This window comes from Corylus avellana, chromosome ca11 (genome assembly GCF_901000735.1).
Source record: "Corylus avellana chromosome ca11, CavTom2PMs-1.0".
NCBI lineage: Eukaryota > Viridiplantae > Streptophyta > Magnoliopsida > Fagales > Betulaceae > Corylus > Corylus avellana.
In genome coordinates this window covers 14599817-14613262 of record NC_081551.1, presented here as the reverse complement: position 1 = coordinate 14613262, position 13446 = coordinate 14599817, and the positions used below count along the sequence as shown (strand labels likewise).

The 13446-nt window shown below is 36.5% G+C and overlaps 2 protein-coding genes across 3 annotated transcripts in view; both read left to right on the top strand.

Moving 5' to 3' along the window:
• The first annotated feature begins 538 nt into the window (after window positions 1-538).
• Window positions 539-1090, top strand: LOC132165120 (uncharacterized). The gene has a single exon (XM_059575618.1). It carries the CDS (start codon window positions 539-541, stop codon window positions 1088-1090), a length of 552 nt encoding a protein of 183 aa, XP_059431601.1.
• A 182-nt stretch (window positions 1091-1272) lies between these two features.
• LOC132165274 (uncharacterized) overlaps window positions 1273-13446 on the top strand; it is a 36740-nt gene continuing 24566 nt past the window's right edge. For both annotated transcript variants that reach the window (XM_059575767.1, XM_059575766.1), the window contains exons 1-7: window positions 1273-1548; window positions 2815-2965; window positions 7537-7634; window positions 8330-8391; window positions 8487-8578; window positions 8754-8877; window positions 9056-9142. In XM_059575767.1, the coding sequence (XP_059431750.1) occupies window positions 1488-1548; window positions 2815-2965; window positions 7537-7634; window positions 8330-8391; window positions 8487-8578; window positions 8754-8877; window positions 9056-9142 (675 nt within the window). In that variant the 5' untranslated portion in view covers window positions 1273-1487. The remainder of the gene's footprint in view (window positions 1549-2814; window positions 2966-7536; window positions 7635-8329; window positions 8392-8486; window positions 8579-8753; window positions 8878-9055; window positions 9143-13446) is intronic.

Here is a 13446-nt window from a genome sequence, read left to right as displayed (position 1 = left end):
GAAGTTTACGAACTCAGGAGAATTTTTGGTTAGAAGTGCTTATCACCTGGAGCTCGAGCGAAACGCTGAAATTTATGGTGAAGGTCCAAAACAATCGAGGTGTAAGGCCATTTGGAAGACTCTATGGGAATTAAGGGAGCCTAATGCCACAAAGGTCTTCATTTGGAGGGCCTGCAGTAATATTCTACCTACTAAAGCTAATCTTAAACATAGAGGGGTGATAGAAGAGGCAACTTGTATTTTTTGCACTAAAGAAGTTGAAACAACTGCTCATGCACTCTGGCACTGCCTAGCGGCTCAAGATGTTTGGAGCACAAGTGTTTGTTCCCTGCAGAAAAGCGTGTGCAATGAGGAGGGGTTCATGGAAATCTTTGAGTTTTTATCTCACAGATGCAACATAGAGGAGTTGTGAATTTTTGCATGTACTGCTCGGGCTATATGGTATGGAAGAAATGAAGTCACACATGGTGACTCCTTTAAGCACCAGGGGGTGCTAGCCCAAGAGGTTGCGGCATAATGGAAATGATGGGAAACATTTATGGAGCACCAAGAGGAAAAGGCAGCGACTGAACCCAACAACATCATCTCTCACATTCGGTGGAAAGCTCTAGATTATGACACATACAAAGTTAATTGGGACGTGTCGGTGAAAGCAGCTTCTAGGAGATTTGGTGTGGGCATCATAGTGTGGGATTTCATAGGGCATGTGTGTGCAGCATCCTGCTTAGTTCAAGAAGGACGTTCGGAGCCCACAGTGGCGGAGGCGATGGGAGCCCTTAGTGCAGTGGAGTTCTGTCGTGATTTGGGTTTCCAAAAAATTGTGCTGGAAGAAGATTCCAAAGCAGTAGTTCAGGCTGTTAAAGGAGGAGCAACTTGGAGTAATTTTGGTCAAATTATTGAAGACATCCATACTATTCTGCCGGGCTTTAGGAGCTGGAGAGTGGAACATGTAAGACGAGAAGCAAATGGTGCAGCTAATGGATTGGCAAGGGCAGCTGGAATCAATGGGAAACACAGAGTTTGGATGGAAGAAGTCCTAGATTTTATTCACGATGTGGTTACCTTAGAGAGCTCTGCTCTTGTTGTTTAGAGTTTTTTTGAACTCTTGGTATTTAGAGTCGGTTTGTGGCTCTAGATGTTTTTGTATTCTTTCCATAATTTTCTTTTTTTTTTTTGAATAAGATCAGTCATTTATTTAAAAAAAAAAAAAAAAAAAATTAAAAAACCAGACACTCATCAAAACTGTTAAGAATCCTGCTTCAGCACATTTTCCTCAACTTCTGTAACACGGACCCTGGCCTCCTTTCTCGCCGGACCCAAACTTCTTCCCCACGTGCTTCACCACTACTACTCTTTCTTATATAAAAATACTCTCTCTCAAGACTGCTCTCCCATTCTCGAAAGACAGCGGCAGTGAGGGTGAAAAATCGTTTCAAAGTAAGAGCTTTTACGCGACCGATTGATTTCTAAGATCAAAAAAGACGGCGATGGTGGAAGTGGGAGAGAGCTCAGGCTCAAAGAACTCTCAAGAAATCTGGGCCAAGCTTGGTATTCCCATTTTCCTTTTCTTTCTCTTCTTCTAACATTTGCTTTAAATTTTTTGGTGGGTTGCCGGAAAGTTCGAAGAAAAGAAAAGAGAATAAATAATATATATCTTTCTCGAAAACCCAGAAAACGAATGGTTTTCAGAACCTAAAAAATGATCACTTTCCAGTCCTTTCTCTTTGCAAATCAAATATAGTTGGAAAAAGGGATTCTTTCTTTTCGTTCCTCCTCTCAGCAATCAAGCGGAGCAAATGTTTTTCTTGAAAATAAGATATAATAGAAAAAATGGGTGTAATTCCTTTCATTCTTAGAGCTAATTGTTATTTTTTCTGTATTACTTTCTCAAATTGCTGCACTCTGAATGTCGCTGTCCATTCCTAGCTTAAAAGCGATGAAGTGCATTCATGTACAAAATGTGCAAATATATGCGAGTAAAGCTATTTTGAGTTTTCAATATACGTTAGCCTTGAAGACCGTTTATATTGTGTCCCTCCACCGTTCAACAGCTTTGAACCTTTCTTGGAAAAACACAGTTTGAGTACTTTGGAAATCAGCCTTTCTTTCTCAATGATGATGTGCAGTGTATTTTCCAAAATTGGAAGCTATTGCTGGTGACTTCTGTAATAACATAAAGTTAGCTACACTGGTATGTTTAGTCTATTTTTTGGAAGGTGGCAGAAAAGAGAAAAGAAGCTAATTCCGATCATTTTTAAACTTTAGAATGAAGAATTTTGAAATTGTAGTGCTAGGATGGTTTGCCTACCATGGATGACTAGCAACATACAATTTCCTGGGAAGGCCTTGGTTTGGGTTATGATAATCTTCATTTCAGAATTCTATATCCATATGCCTATGTGAACTTGAGCTTTGAAGATAAATACAGCTATTCAAAGCCAATGGGAGTTGTAGAAAAGAAGTGTATATGTTGTCATCCAGTTGAGCCTGTTTTGCATTGACCAGTTGAAATGTAATTTTTTTCTCCTTCCGACTTTTGGAAGAAGCCATATATTAGCAACATCCATGGGACTCTTTCTTTAATATGTGATTTAGGCACAACAATCACCCAGTATTATGACTTGCAGCTTGGTAGTGTATGTTGATATTTGTGATTGGTGACTAAGGGCCATAAGTGCAGCTGAGAATATAATGCAGTTAATTGAAAAGTACCATACCCTTGGTAGATGCAAAACAAATGAGGAGAATGAATTGGCTGTAGAATTGAAAGCATCTTTACTATGGCTATTGGTAATTTTTTTTTCCATGTTGCAGTTTCTTTGGATTCAAGATATTCAGATGTTGATATAAGTTCAGATGAGATTGTAATATGCTCAGAGATCAGACCGTCCTGTGTTGACAAACACGAGTGGTGCAAAATATCACAGAATTCTGATCTATGCTCTGCTACTGTGCAAAATATGAGGTATATAGTTATCCATTGAATGATATTGAGCTGTTCAGTTCTTTTTATTTGTCAAATCTGAAATTTATGCTTCGTTAAAATTAAAAGTTATTGAGGATCTCTCTCTCTCTCTCTCTCTCCCTCTCTCTTGTAGGGTGAAGACACGTTCTGACATTTCTCTTTCGTTTTGTTTCCCAGCATTAGTGCCCTCTGAGCATTTCGTTTTGGTTTTTTGAGATGGGTTTTTTTGAGTTGGGGATAGCTGGGGTGATTTTAATATCATTTGCTACTCATGTGAGAGATTTGACGACACCCATTTTTCCCCAACTATTTTGGAATTTTATGAATTCATCTTTGAACAGGGTCTCATGGACATCCCTCTTGTACGTGGGAACATCACGTGATCCAATAATCGTGACTCTTCGTCATGATCCAAAATTGATAATTTCTTCTCTCTCCTGATTGGGAAGCTCAATTTTCCAATCTCTCAAAGGAGATCCCTAGAATCGTATAGGATCACTTCCCTCTTTTGCGTAATTGTGGTTTTATTTTTAGTAGTACTCGGTATTTTAAGTTTGAGAATATTATATAATGCTATCAAATTAGACTCCCTAGAATCTTATCAAATCACTTCCCCCTGTTGCTTGATTGTGGTTTTGTTGTTAGTATTCGGTATTTTAAGTTTGAGAATATGTGGTTAAAGTCAAGAGGGCTTTGTGGAATAGGTGAAACAGTAGTGGACGTCCTACAACTTTCAAGGCTCCCCTAGTTTTATTCTAGCAAGTAAATTGAAAGCCTTGAAAACGAATATAAAAAAATGGATGAGGACGTTTTTGGCAACGTTTAGAAGCTTTTGGATGAACTCTGAAATCTTGATATTATTGCAGGAGGAAGATCCTTATCTGATGATGAAAGGTTGAGAAAGGAAGAGATTACTAGGGAGTTGGTTCTTCTGAAAAAAGTGAGTTGGAGGAATTCCTCAAAAAGAAAAAGTGAGTTAAAGGCAGAAGTTGAGCTCTTTGGTGGAGAGAGGGAGAAGAGAACACTACATTTTTCCATCGGGTGGCTAATTCGAATAAAGAAACAACATTGTGGATTCATTAAATGTTAATGAGTCGATGTCTTTAGCTGTTACAAAAATAAGGGAGCATATTGTGTAATTTTACAATCAGCTTTATTCAAAACAATTCAGTTGGCAGCCCAAGTTGGATAGTCTTCCTTTCAATTCCATCGGTGTTGAGGAGGTTTCATGGTTGGAAAGATCTTTTGAGGAGAGTGAGATTTTTGAGGTGGTGAGAGCTCCGAATGGTGACATGGCCTCAGGCCGTGATTTTTTTTTCTTCAGATTAGTTGGGAAGTCTTTGAGGGAAGTTTGAAAAGAGCCTCAATGCAACTTTTATTTCCCTTATCTCCGAGAAAGTCATATTCATGCATATCAAGGACTCCTATCATATTAGCCTTGTGGTTGATGTTTATAAAACTTCTTGAAAGTCCTAGCGAACAAGTTGAAGACGATGTTGGATAATATTATTTTCAGGTCTCAGAATGCATTCATAAGAGGGAGACATATTTTAAACTCAGTTATGTAGCTTATGAATGTCTTGATAGCCGAATTAGATCAGGGAACCTGTCATGCTCTGTAAATTTGGCCTAGAGAAGGTCTATGATCAAGTTAATTGCGGTTTCCTTCCTATCTATTTAGGAGGTGTGGTTTTAGGAAGAAATGAAGAGCTTGGATAGCTCACTATATTTCTACAGTGCAGTTCTCCGTTTTGATTAATACACCTCCTTCTAGATTCTTTAATAGCTCTCATAAGCTGAGGCAGGGGATCCTTTATCTCTCTACTGTTTGTGGTTGTGATGGAGGCTTTGAGTACATTACTATTTGCCACAGTGGATAAGGGGCTCTTATTAGGTTTTTCAGTGGGTTGAGGTATAGTGATGAGCTCTTATTGTCTCATCTTTTATGAGGCAAATCCTAATAATCTTCGTTTATCTTTGATGCCTTTTCTTATGTTTTGAAGCTGTTTTAGAGTTAAAGATTAACTTATCTAAATCAAAGTTAGTCCCTGATGGCGCATCTTGGAGGTTTGGCTCGTATCCTTGTTTGTAGGGTGTCCTCTTTGCCAATTATATATTTGTATTCCTTTGGAAGCTTCGTAAAAGGGTAAATCAATATAGGATGGTAATGTTGAAAAAATGGAATGTCATTTGGCTGGTTGGAAGAGGGCTTTTTTGTCTAAGGGTGGAAGGCTGACACTAATTAAAAGCACTATTTCCAATCTGCTTACTTAATAACTGTCCCTTTTCCCCATCTGTGTAGGTGTTGCTAATCGGATTGAGAAACTTTAGAGGAATTTTTTAAAGGGTGGAATTGGTGAAGAGTTCAAATTCTGTTTAGTTAATTAGTCTAAGATATGTTCTTCGATTTGCTCTAGTAGTTTGGGGGGTTAGAAATTTGATTCAGTTTAACCGAGCTTTCTTGTGAAAATGGTTATGGCGTTATGCCACAAAGAGTGGCTTTCAAAGATCGGTGTTGGAAACCAAATAGATTGCATGAAGGGAGGATGGTGTTCCAATGAGGTTGATGGGCACTTTGAAGTGGGGGTGTGGAAAAAAATAGGAGAGGGCTTTTTTTTTTTTTTTTTTTCCCCTAGATTTCTTAGATATGAGGTGGGAGACGGGTTCAAGGTCTGGTTTAGTATTGCTCGCTATAAAGAGGCTTGGTTAGCAGATCTTGTGCAGTTTTCTAACGGCAATCATTAGTAGAATATTTCTTTTACCAAACTAGTGCATGATTGGGAGGTGGGCTTGATCATTTTGTTATTTGATCTTTTGACTCTCTCAGGTTGAGACGAGGTGATGAGGATAAAATCTATTGGATCTTTTCCAAAAGGCGGATGTTTGAAGTTAGATCCTTTTATCATGTGTTTTGCACTTCTGTCGGTGCCCCATTTCGTTGGAAGAGCATTTGGAAAAATAAGGTTTCTTCGAGAGTGGCGTTCTTCATGTGAACGACGGTCCTAATAAGGATGATTTTAACGTTGGATTACTTGAAAAAGAAGCAAGTCATGGTAGTGGATTGGTACTACATGTGCAAGAGGAGTGGGAGACTATAGATTATTTTCTTCTCTACTGAGAAGTGGCAAGACAATTGTGGTTTTCGATCTTCCGTCTTTTTGGTGTAGAGTAGGTCATGCCTAAAAGAGTAATAGAGTTGTTGGCTAGCTGGAGAGGTTAGTTTGCAAGCCGTAGCATTTTAGAAGATTGGAGGATGGCTCCTCTGTGCTTAATGTGGTGCATTTGAAGAGAGTGGAATGCAAAGAGCTTTGAAGATTGTGAGAGTTCGGTGTTAGAGTTAAAAGTTGTTATGTTCAAATCTCTTTACAATGGTCGTCACTTTTATAGTTTGACTGAACTTGTAGACTTGTGTTCTTTTTCTTCCTAATTGGGGTCTCTCTTATACACTTTACATATAAATGGATTGTGCCCCTTTGTGCTTTCTATTGAGATTGATTTACATATAAAAAAAATTATTCTTTTATAGTTTTTATTTATTTATTACTTTTTATAACCGGGATATCCAAGGTTTTGCTCCAACTAAATCCCGGACACTGTGCAATGCATCCCCTCTACATGGGTCAGGTAATGCTCTGGCTATCACCCGCGAGCGTGACCCTAAAGAATTGTTTGCACTCAAGGGGGAGATGATAATTTCAAATGCGTAATGAGCATATAGAATTGCTGTCAAAGTGGATATACCTTGGAGGGTGTCAATATTCAGTAAAACCGACATATGGAGCTGTGTTATGGTTCAATCATCTGCAATGATAGTGGTTAATTTTGGAGTCAGCAATGGGCTGGATTCATGAGTGGTTGACCCAAGTGTGGGAGTGTGTACATAGCAAGAAAAAGGAAAAAGAGAGAAAAAAATAACGATAGGCAATGCTATAGTGTCTTAGCATGTTTATCATCTGCAAACTGATTTCTTAAAGTTGTTTACAGCATTAGTCATTATGAAATACTGTATGTAACTTAACCAGCTTGGGAGATTTAATATATTTGTCAATGCTGTGATTGATTTTCTTAAGCCATCTTGTTAACGAAATATCAGATTGCATGCATATTTTCCCAGTCCTCTTTAAGATTCTTATTGCAATAAAACTGCAAAAATGTTATCACAATATTGACCTTTGTTGTAGTTGAAATTTTAAAATCTTTTGCATCATTGAGGCTACTCTACCGTACTTTCTATTTCTATTTAGTGCACGGGTTTCTGCATGTTTTCTGCATATTTTTATTGTGTATTTCTTTGAATTTTAGAACCCTTATTCAAATGAGCATCAGCTGTTCTCTTTTTGTGGGCACAATTTAAATTGATATCTTGTGTACCCTTCGGTTGCTTTTGTGCTCAAGTTGTTTTGTCACATATGAAGCATATTATATTTAAGTGACCTAATTAATGATTATTTGTATATTCCGGTGCTTAATGTCTCATCCTTTCTTTGCCATCATAAGACTCACACGATTGTTATTTTTCCCTTCTTTCGTTTTTTTTTTTTTTTTGTTTTGACTGGGGGTGGATGATATAGTTCAAATGCAATACTGGTTAATGAGGCTATTGTCCAAAATGAAGATACCATTGTTATCAAGTGTGGAAGTGAAATTGTTCCAGGCCCTGATAGAGAAGGTTAGTATCCATTCTCTTCAGTATAATATACTTCTTAATAGCTAATTAATGTACAATAAGATTGTATAAATTAAAACTTTTGGAATCTATGATGGAGAGCATTGTTAACTTCAGTTTGCATTTCTCTGCTTATTTTTACTTGTTTAAAGTATCATTCAATTTGTTGATACTCATCCTTTTGGTCAAGCAATGATGCATATCAATTCAATATATTTAACTTTAACTGGGGCTGGACTATGAGCAGGGTTGGCAATTTTTGATATGACCCACCTGTTTAAAAGTCTAAATTACAATTGAAAAAAAAACTTTAAACAACTTCACGTCTTCACCCAAGGATAATGTCCTAATTCCTAAATGGCTAAACCTAGAATCTTTAAAGAAAACTTCTCAATTCTTTTACTTATTTGCAGATTGGGGAGAGTGCATGCGTTAGTCATGAGCTCTTCTGCTTTCTTAGTCTTTTTTGACACATTAATGGAATAAACAGCTTCATGTATTTCATGTATCTTCCGCTTTCTATGCATTTTAAAATTGGATTGATTTGTGAAAATATGTGTGCAGGAGGAATTATATGTCTTGCAGAGTTGGAAATTCATATTTTTGTACTTTTAATTTGTAGGCTTTGGTTAGAATTATCTAACTTGTTCTGCCTGGATATTTTAGCATATTATCTTTTTGTTTCTTGCTGCCTCTAGGGTATCTGAGCTACAGATTTGAAGTAATGCCTAGCTTGGAAATCCGCACGAAGCAATTAAAGGTGAATATGCTATTTACCATACTTGCACCTTTGAATTTTCCCATGAACATTATTCCCATGTATAGTTATGTTATCTTTTTGTTTTGTTTTACCAGATTTCTGTTGATGTTGAGCATGCAAAATGCAGCATTTGCTTAAATATATGGCATAATGTTGTTACCGTTGCTCCTTGCCTTCATAACTTCTGGTGTGTGATTTATTTTTTCTGCAATTGTGGACTTTATATTCTCCATTAAACCCCAACCCCCACTCCCCCTCCCCTGTCAAGAGACTTTTCTAGCTAAGCTAGCAGGCATTCATATGCCATTTTTATTTCAATCTATAGATTTTTGTTCAAGTTGTCATTGGTTATTTACTTACAGCAATGGATGCTTCTCAGAGTGGTTAAGGAGATCTCAAGATAGACATTCAAGTGTGCTTTGTCCCCAGTGTAGAGCAGTTGTACAGTTTGTTGGAAGAAACCATTTTCTGCATAACATTGCGGAGGTAGGCACACCATTTTTTGGCTGTATAGATAAGATCTTAACTGAAGCAATATGCATGGGAGTTGTGTATGTATGAGTATTTTTATGGTTTAAAGCATGTCATCATCCCCTCTAGTATGGTTTTCATTTGTGGATTTTCTTGTCTCTTTTGACTTGTTTGCTACTTTTTTTTTTTCTAGGATATTATAAAAGCTGATCCTTCATTGAAGCGTTCTGATGAAGAAGCTTCACTTTTAGATTCCTATGCATTGATACAATCAAATCTTGTAAGTAATCTCACTACTTTTTAGCTATTCCATGTCGATACCTCGTAGTATGTGAAGACCAATGTCTGGCATGACATGACATGGCTTGAGATTGAGATGGATTCTTTAAAATTTTAGTGTAAAGTTATAAGATATGATTTAAATAGTCCATTTCAGGATTAAAAATTATGGATAAATTCACTTATCCCTCCAATTTTTAGGTACTTTTGCAATCATATCCTCAAAGTTTAAAAATTTGCAATGTCGGGTTCTCATGTTTTAGTTTTAGCTCCTTTTAATTACACCCCTACCGTTACGATTTAGGGTAAAATAAAACAATGGACAGGTAAAATTTCATTTATACCCCTGTAAAACTTAAAAAAAATATAAATTACCCTAATTAAATAATTAAAAATTTAGAAAAAAAATGGAACCCATGGCTGGCCGTGGGTAACTAGAGCACCAGACCAATGGACGTGGGTCAGCCAGTCAGCATTGCAATTTTATTTTTAATTTTTTTAAAAAGGGGTATTTTAGCATCATTGCAAAATCCTAAAACATGAACCTGTAATTGCAAATTTTTAAGCTTTGAGGGTATGATTGGAAAAACATCTAAACATTAAGGGGTAAGTGAAGTTTTCCTTAAAAATCATATTACAAGTACAAGGTTGGTGAAGTTAACTTTTATACGTTTATAAATAAAAATTAATTTATCTAATTAACTTGATAAAATCTTAACAATAATTAAGTAATTAATGATTAGTGTAGATTTACAAAAAAAATAGAAATAATGATTATATTTCCCTTCTACAAGGAATGAATAAGTTAATGGAGCAGCTCATGTGTAAGTTCGAGTTTGTTTGAAAAATTAATAAACCGAGTTTGAAAAGATTATTTAGTTCGGTGATAAGCTCGAGTTGGGCTCGTGTTTGAACAAAATTAAACAAGTCAAGCTTAAACATTCAATACTCGGTTCAACTTGGCTCGATTACAATCTTAAGCACAAGGTAGAGGGTGTGGTCATGGGTTCAAAATACGCCATATGTGTGTATGTAATGTACCAGTAAAAAATAAAAAAAATAACTGGCAATCAATAACATTTGTGAACCTGAAAGTTCCATAATATCTAGTGTTTTGGCCACATCTTAGTGATTATATTCTAAATCCATTCTCTTTTGCCGTTATGATTACTAAACATTCAAAAGCGCCAATTGAAATCGATTTAACCGGATCCTCTTGATGTAGTAATTGTGGATCACTATCTTGTGAGTTTGATGGTTTTAAATATATTGTTTTTTTGGCATTGTCACTAGAAACTGTATGCTTTGTGACTAAAAATATGATTTTTGGCCACATCTTAGTGATTATATTCTAAATCCCATTCTCTTTTGTCATTATGATTACCAAACATTCAAAAGCGCCAATTGAAATCAATTTAACCAGATTCTCTTGATGTAGTAATTGTGGATCACTATCTTGTGAGTTTGATGGTTTTAAATATATTGTTTTTTTGGCATTGTCACTAGAAACTGTATGCTTTGTGACTAAAATATGATAACTATGATCTAATTTCTTTTTTATTCCTATTAAACGAGCTCTGTTTACAGTGAATATAAGCTAGAAAATATAGACGATAAGGCCTACATGTCAAGATATCCATACTTGTGGAATGTTTATGTGTGTAGTGTCGCATACTTGGTAATTATAACTGACTACAAATTGTCCATAAAATTCATATATTTATTTAGTTTTTGAGATATACAGTACACAGCCTGCCATCTGAGGGAGTTCTATCCCACTATGATTGGGCTTTGCATGACATTACAGTAGAGTCCACTGCTGATAAACTTTAAAAGTAAATTTTCACTTAACAAGCTAAATTGAACCATATACTGAAAGGTCATTTGAATTGTAATCACACGTTCAGTGGAATGGCATCAATATATGTTTTTAGCTTTGTAATGATAATGTTATGTTCGGGTGCTTTAATGGAAAGTGTAGTAGACAAAGGAAGAAGATGATTTGTTGGTTGAACACTTAAATTTTCTAGCTGCTCATGATCTAGTGTTAAGGTAGTAACATAGTCTTTCAATCAAGTGTAGGCCTATGTGGTTGGGTAGGAAGATCAAAATTTGTCTTTAGGATGTTCCCTGAGGCAGCTCCCCTCTTGTTTGGATTTTCCTTTGAAAAGGGTTCAGGGGGAAAAGGTCATAAAGGTAGTTGATACGGTATCAAGAGTATATTGTAAAATTCATGGTTCAGATGGAACATCCACTGTCATCCATATATATTATTTTGGTGTCTCAGTGGAACATATTTGGCATTCATATGTCTTCCAGTCTAAATCATTACGGTGGAGTTATGTTCATAGTACTTGTATCCTTTATTCTTTTTAATATTTTGATACTGTATCAACTATTCATCAAAATCAACAATATATCTGAGATTGGAAACTTGCTGATATAGTGTCCCCTTGTTTCCACTTTTTCATGTCCTATATGTTGCTGGAAGTATTGAATATTTGCAAATTTTTGTCGATATACCAGTATTAAGAGGATGAGGTTTGACTAATATCATTTTTTTAAAGATATAGCAACAATATATTGAGGGATATTGGATACTTGTATTAGCACGTCTTTCTTGCTCTTATCTCTCTCTCTCTCTCTCTCTCTCTCTCTCTCTCTGTGTGAGCAATGTGATATATGGATGTGAAAATATCTGCTTGCCTGGATGGAAATTTTTTCGCCAGCATGAACAAAACACCTAAATTGGAAGCCACCCTTTATGCTAATTCACTAACTTGCCAGATCCTAAAATAAGGTACCAAATAGAAATGTAAAAAGAGACCGATTTCAAGACCTTAACCTTCTTGCCATGATCAAGACCTTAACCTTTGAAGAACCCCATGTGATATTAAGTTGCCTTTTGATTTATTTTTGTACTTGCCCTAAAGGAGTAGAAACAATCAAACAATGAGACTAGTACGCGAGGAGTGTACATGAGAGCCCTTAATTTGAAGAAAAAAAACACATTCAAAAAATCTGCAAAACTAGAAACAATCAAAATTATGATGTGCAGATATCCAAGTGTAGAAAGTGTTGAACATTATCTTCCGCAACTCTATCACCGAGGTCTCTATATTTGCGAAGCTCTGAACATTACTCTCTCGTCAAAGACACCACATTAAACACAACGGAGCTAACTTCCATACTTTCATAATTGTATCACCCAAGTGTAGAAAGTATTGAACATTATCTTCCGCAACTCTATCACCAAGGTCTCTATAGCTGCAAAGCTCTAAACATTACCCTCTCGTCAAAGACACCACATTAAACACAACGGAGCTAACTTCCATACTTCCATAATTGTATCACACCCAACTTGTCCTCCCCAACTGACCAACAAGTTGATGGTGTCTAGGCATGACCCACTCTACCCCAAATAGATTTAAGAACAGAGCTTCATAATTCCCTTGCTACTTTACAATGAGTTGTTTGGTGTAACGTGGGTGATGCTGGGTAGGATGAAGGAATGCTTGGGAAGTTGGAGAGGGCAAAGCGGTAAGCGGTCAGTTCTGCAAATCTGGAGAATGGCCCTGTTGTGTGTAATGTGGTGCTTATGGAGAGAAAGGAATTCACGGAGTTTTGAGGATCGTGAAATTGGAATTATAGAGTTGAAGAAAAGGGTGCTTCAAACACTTTTCTCATGGAGAGTATTGTGGTATTCTTCGCAAGCTTCAACGCTTGTGGAATTTCTAGATTTCTGTGCGTCATATTCAGTTTAAAGCTTGTAGTTATGGGCCCTTTTGTATACTTCTTGTGTACATGGGTTGCGCCCCTTGTGTTTTTTAATACATTGATATTACCTATCAAAAAAAAAAAAACTTTACAATGAATCAGTAAATGATCAATGGACTTACCACTCTTCTTGCACATGCAACACCACTCAAGTACCACAATATTTCTCTTTCTCAAATTAATAAGCGTCAATGTTTTCCCTAATGTTGCTGTCCACACAAAAAAATGCCAGCTGGGAAGGAGCTTTTACTCTCCAAATACTCTTCCAAGGAAAAGAGGATCCATTATGGCTAGTTAACACTTGATAGAACGACTTCACTTCAAACTTGCTCCTTTTCGAAGGACTTCATCCTATTCTATCCTCCTCTCCTTGTTTTAATGTGAAAGAATACAACCTCTCAAAAAAAGATACCACCACCTCCACTTTCCAATCTTGAAGGGGGTCTAGTAAAAATTACATTCCACTGATTATTCATTTCTCGAACCTGCATGTTATCTGCCACCCACACATCTTTTCTCTGAGCAATG

Excerpts from the sequence above, each read along its gene's own strand:
- LOC132165120 (XM_059575618.1), top strand. The coding sequence starts at position 539 with ATGGAGCACCAAGAGGAAAAGGCAGCGACTGAACCCAACAACATCATC.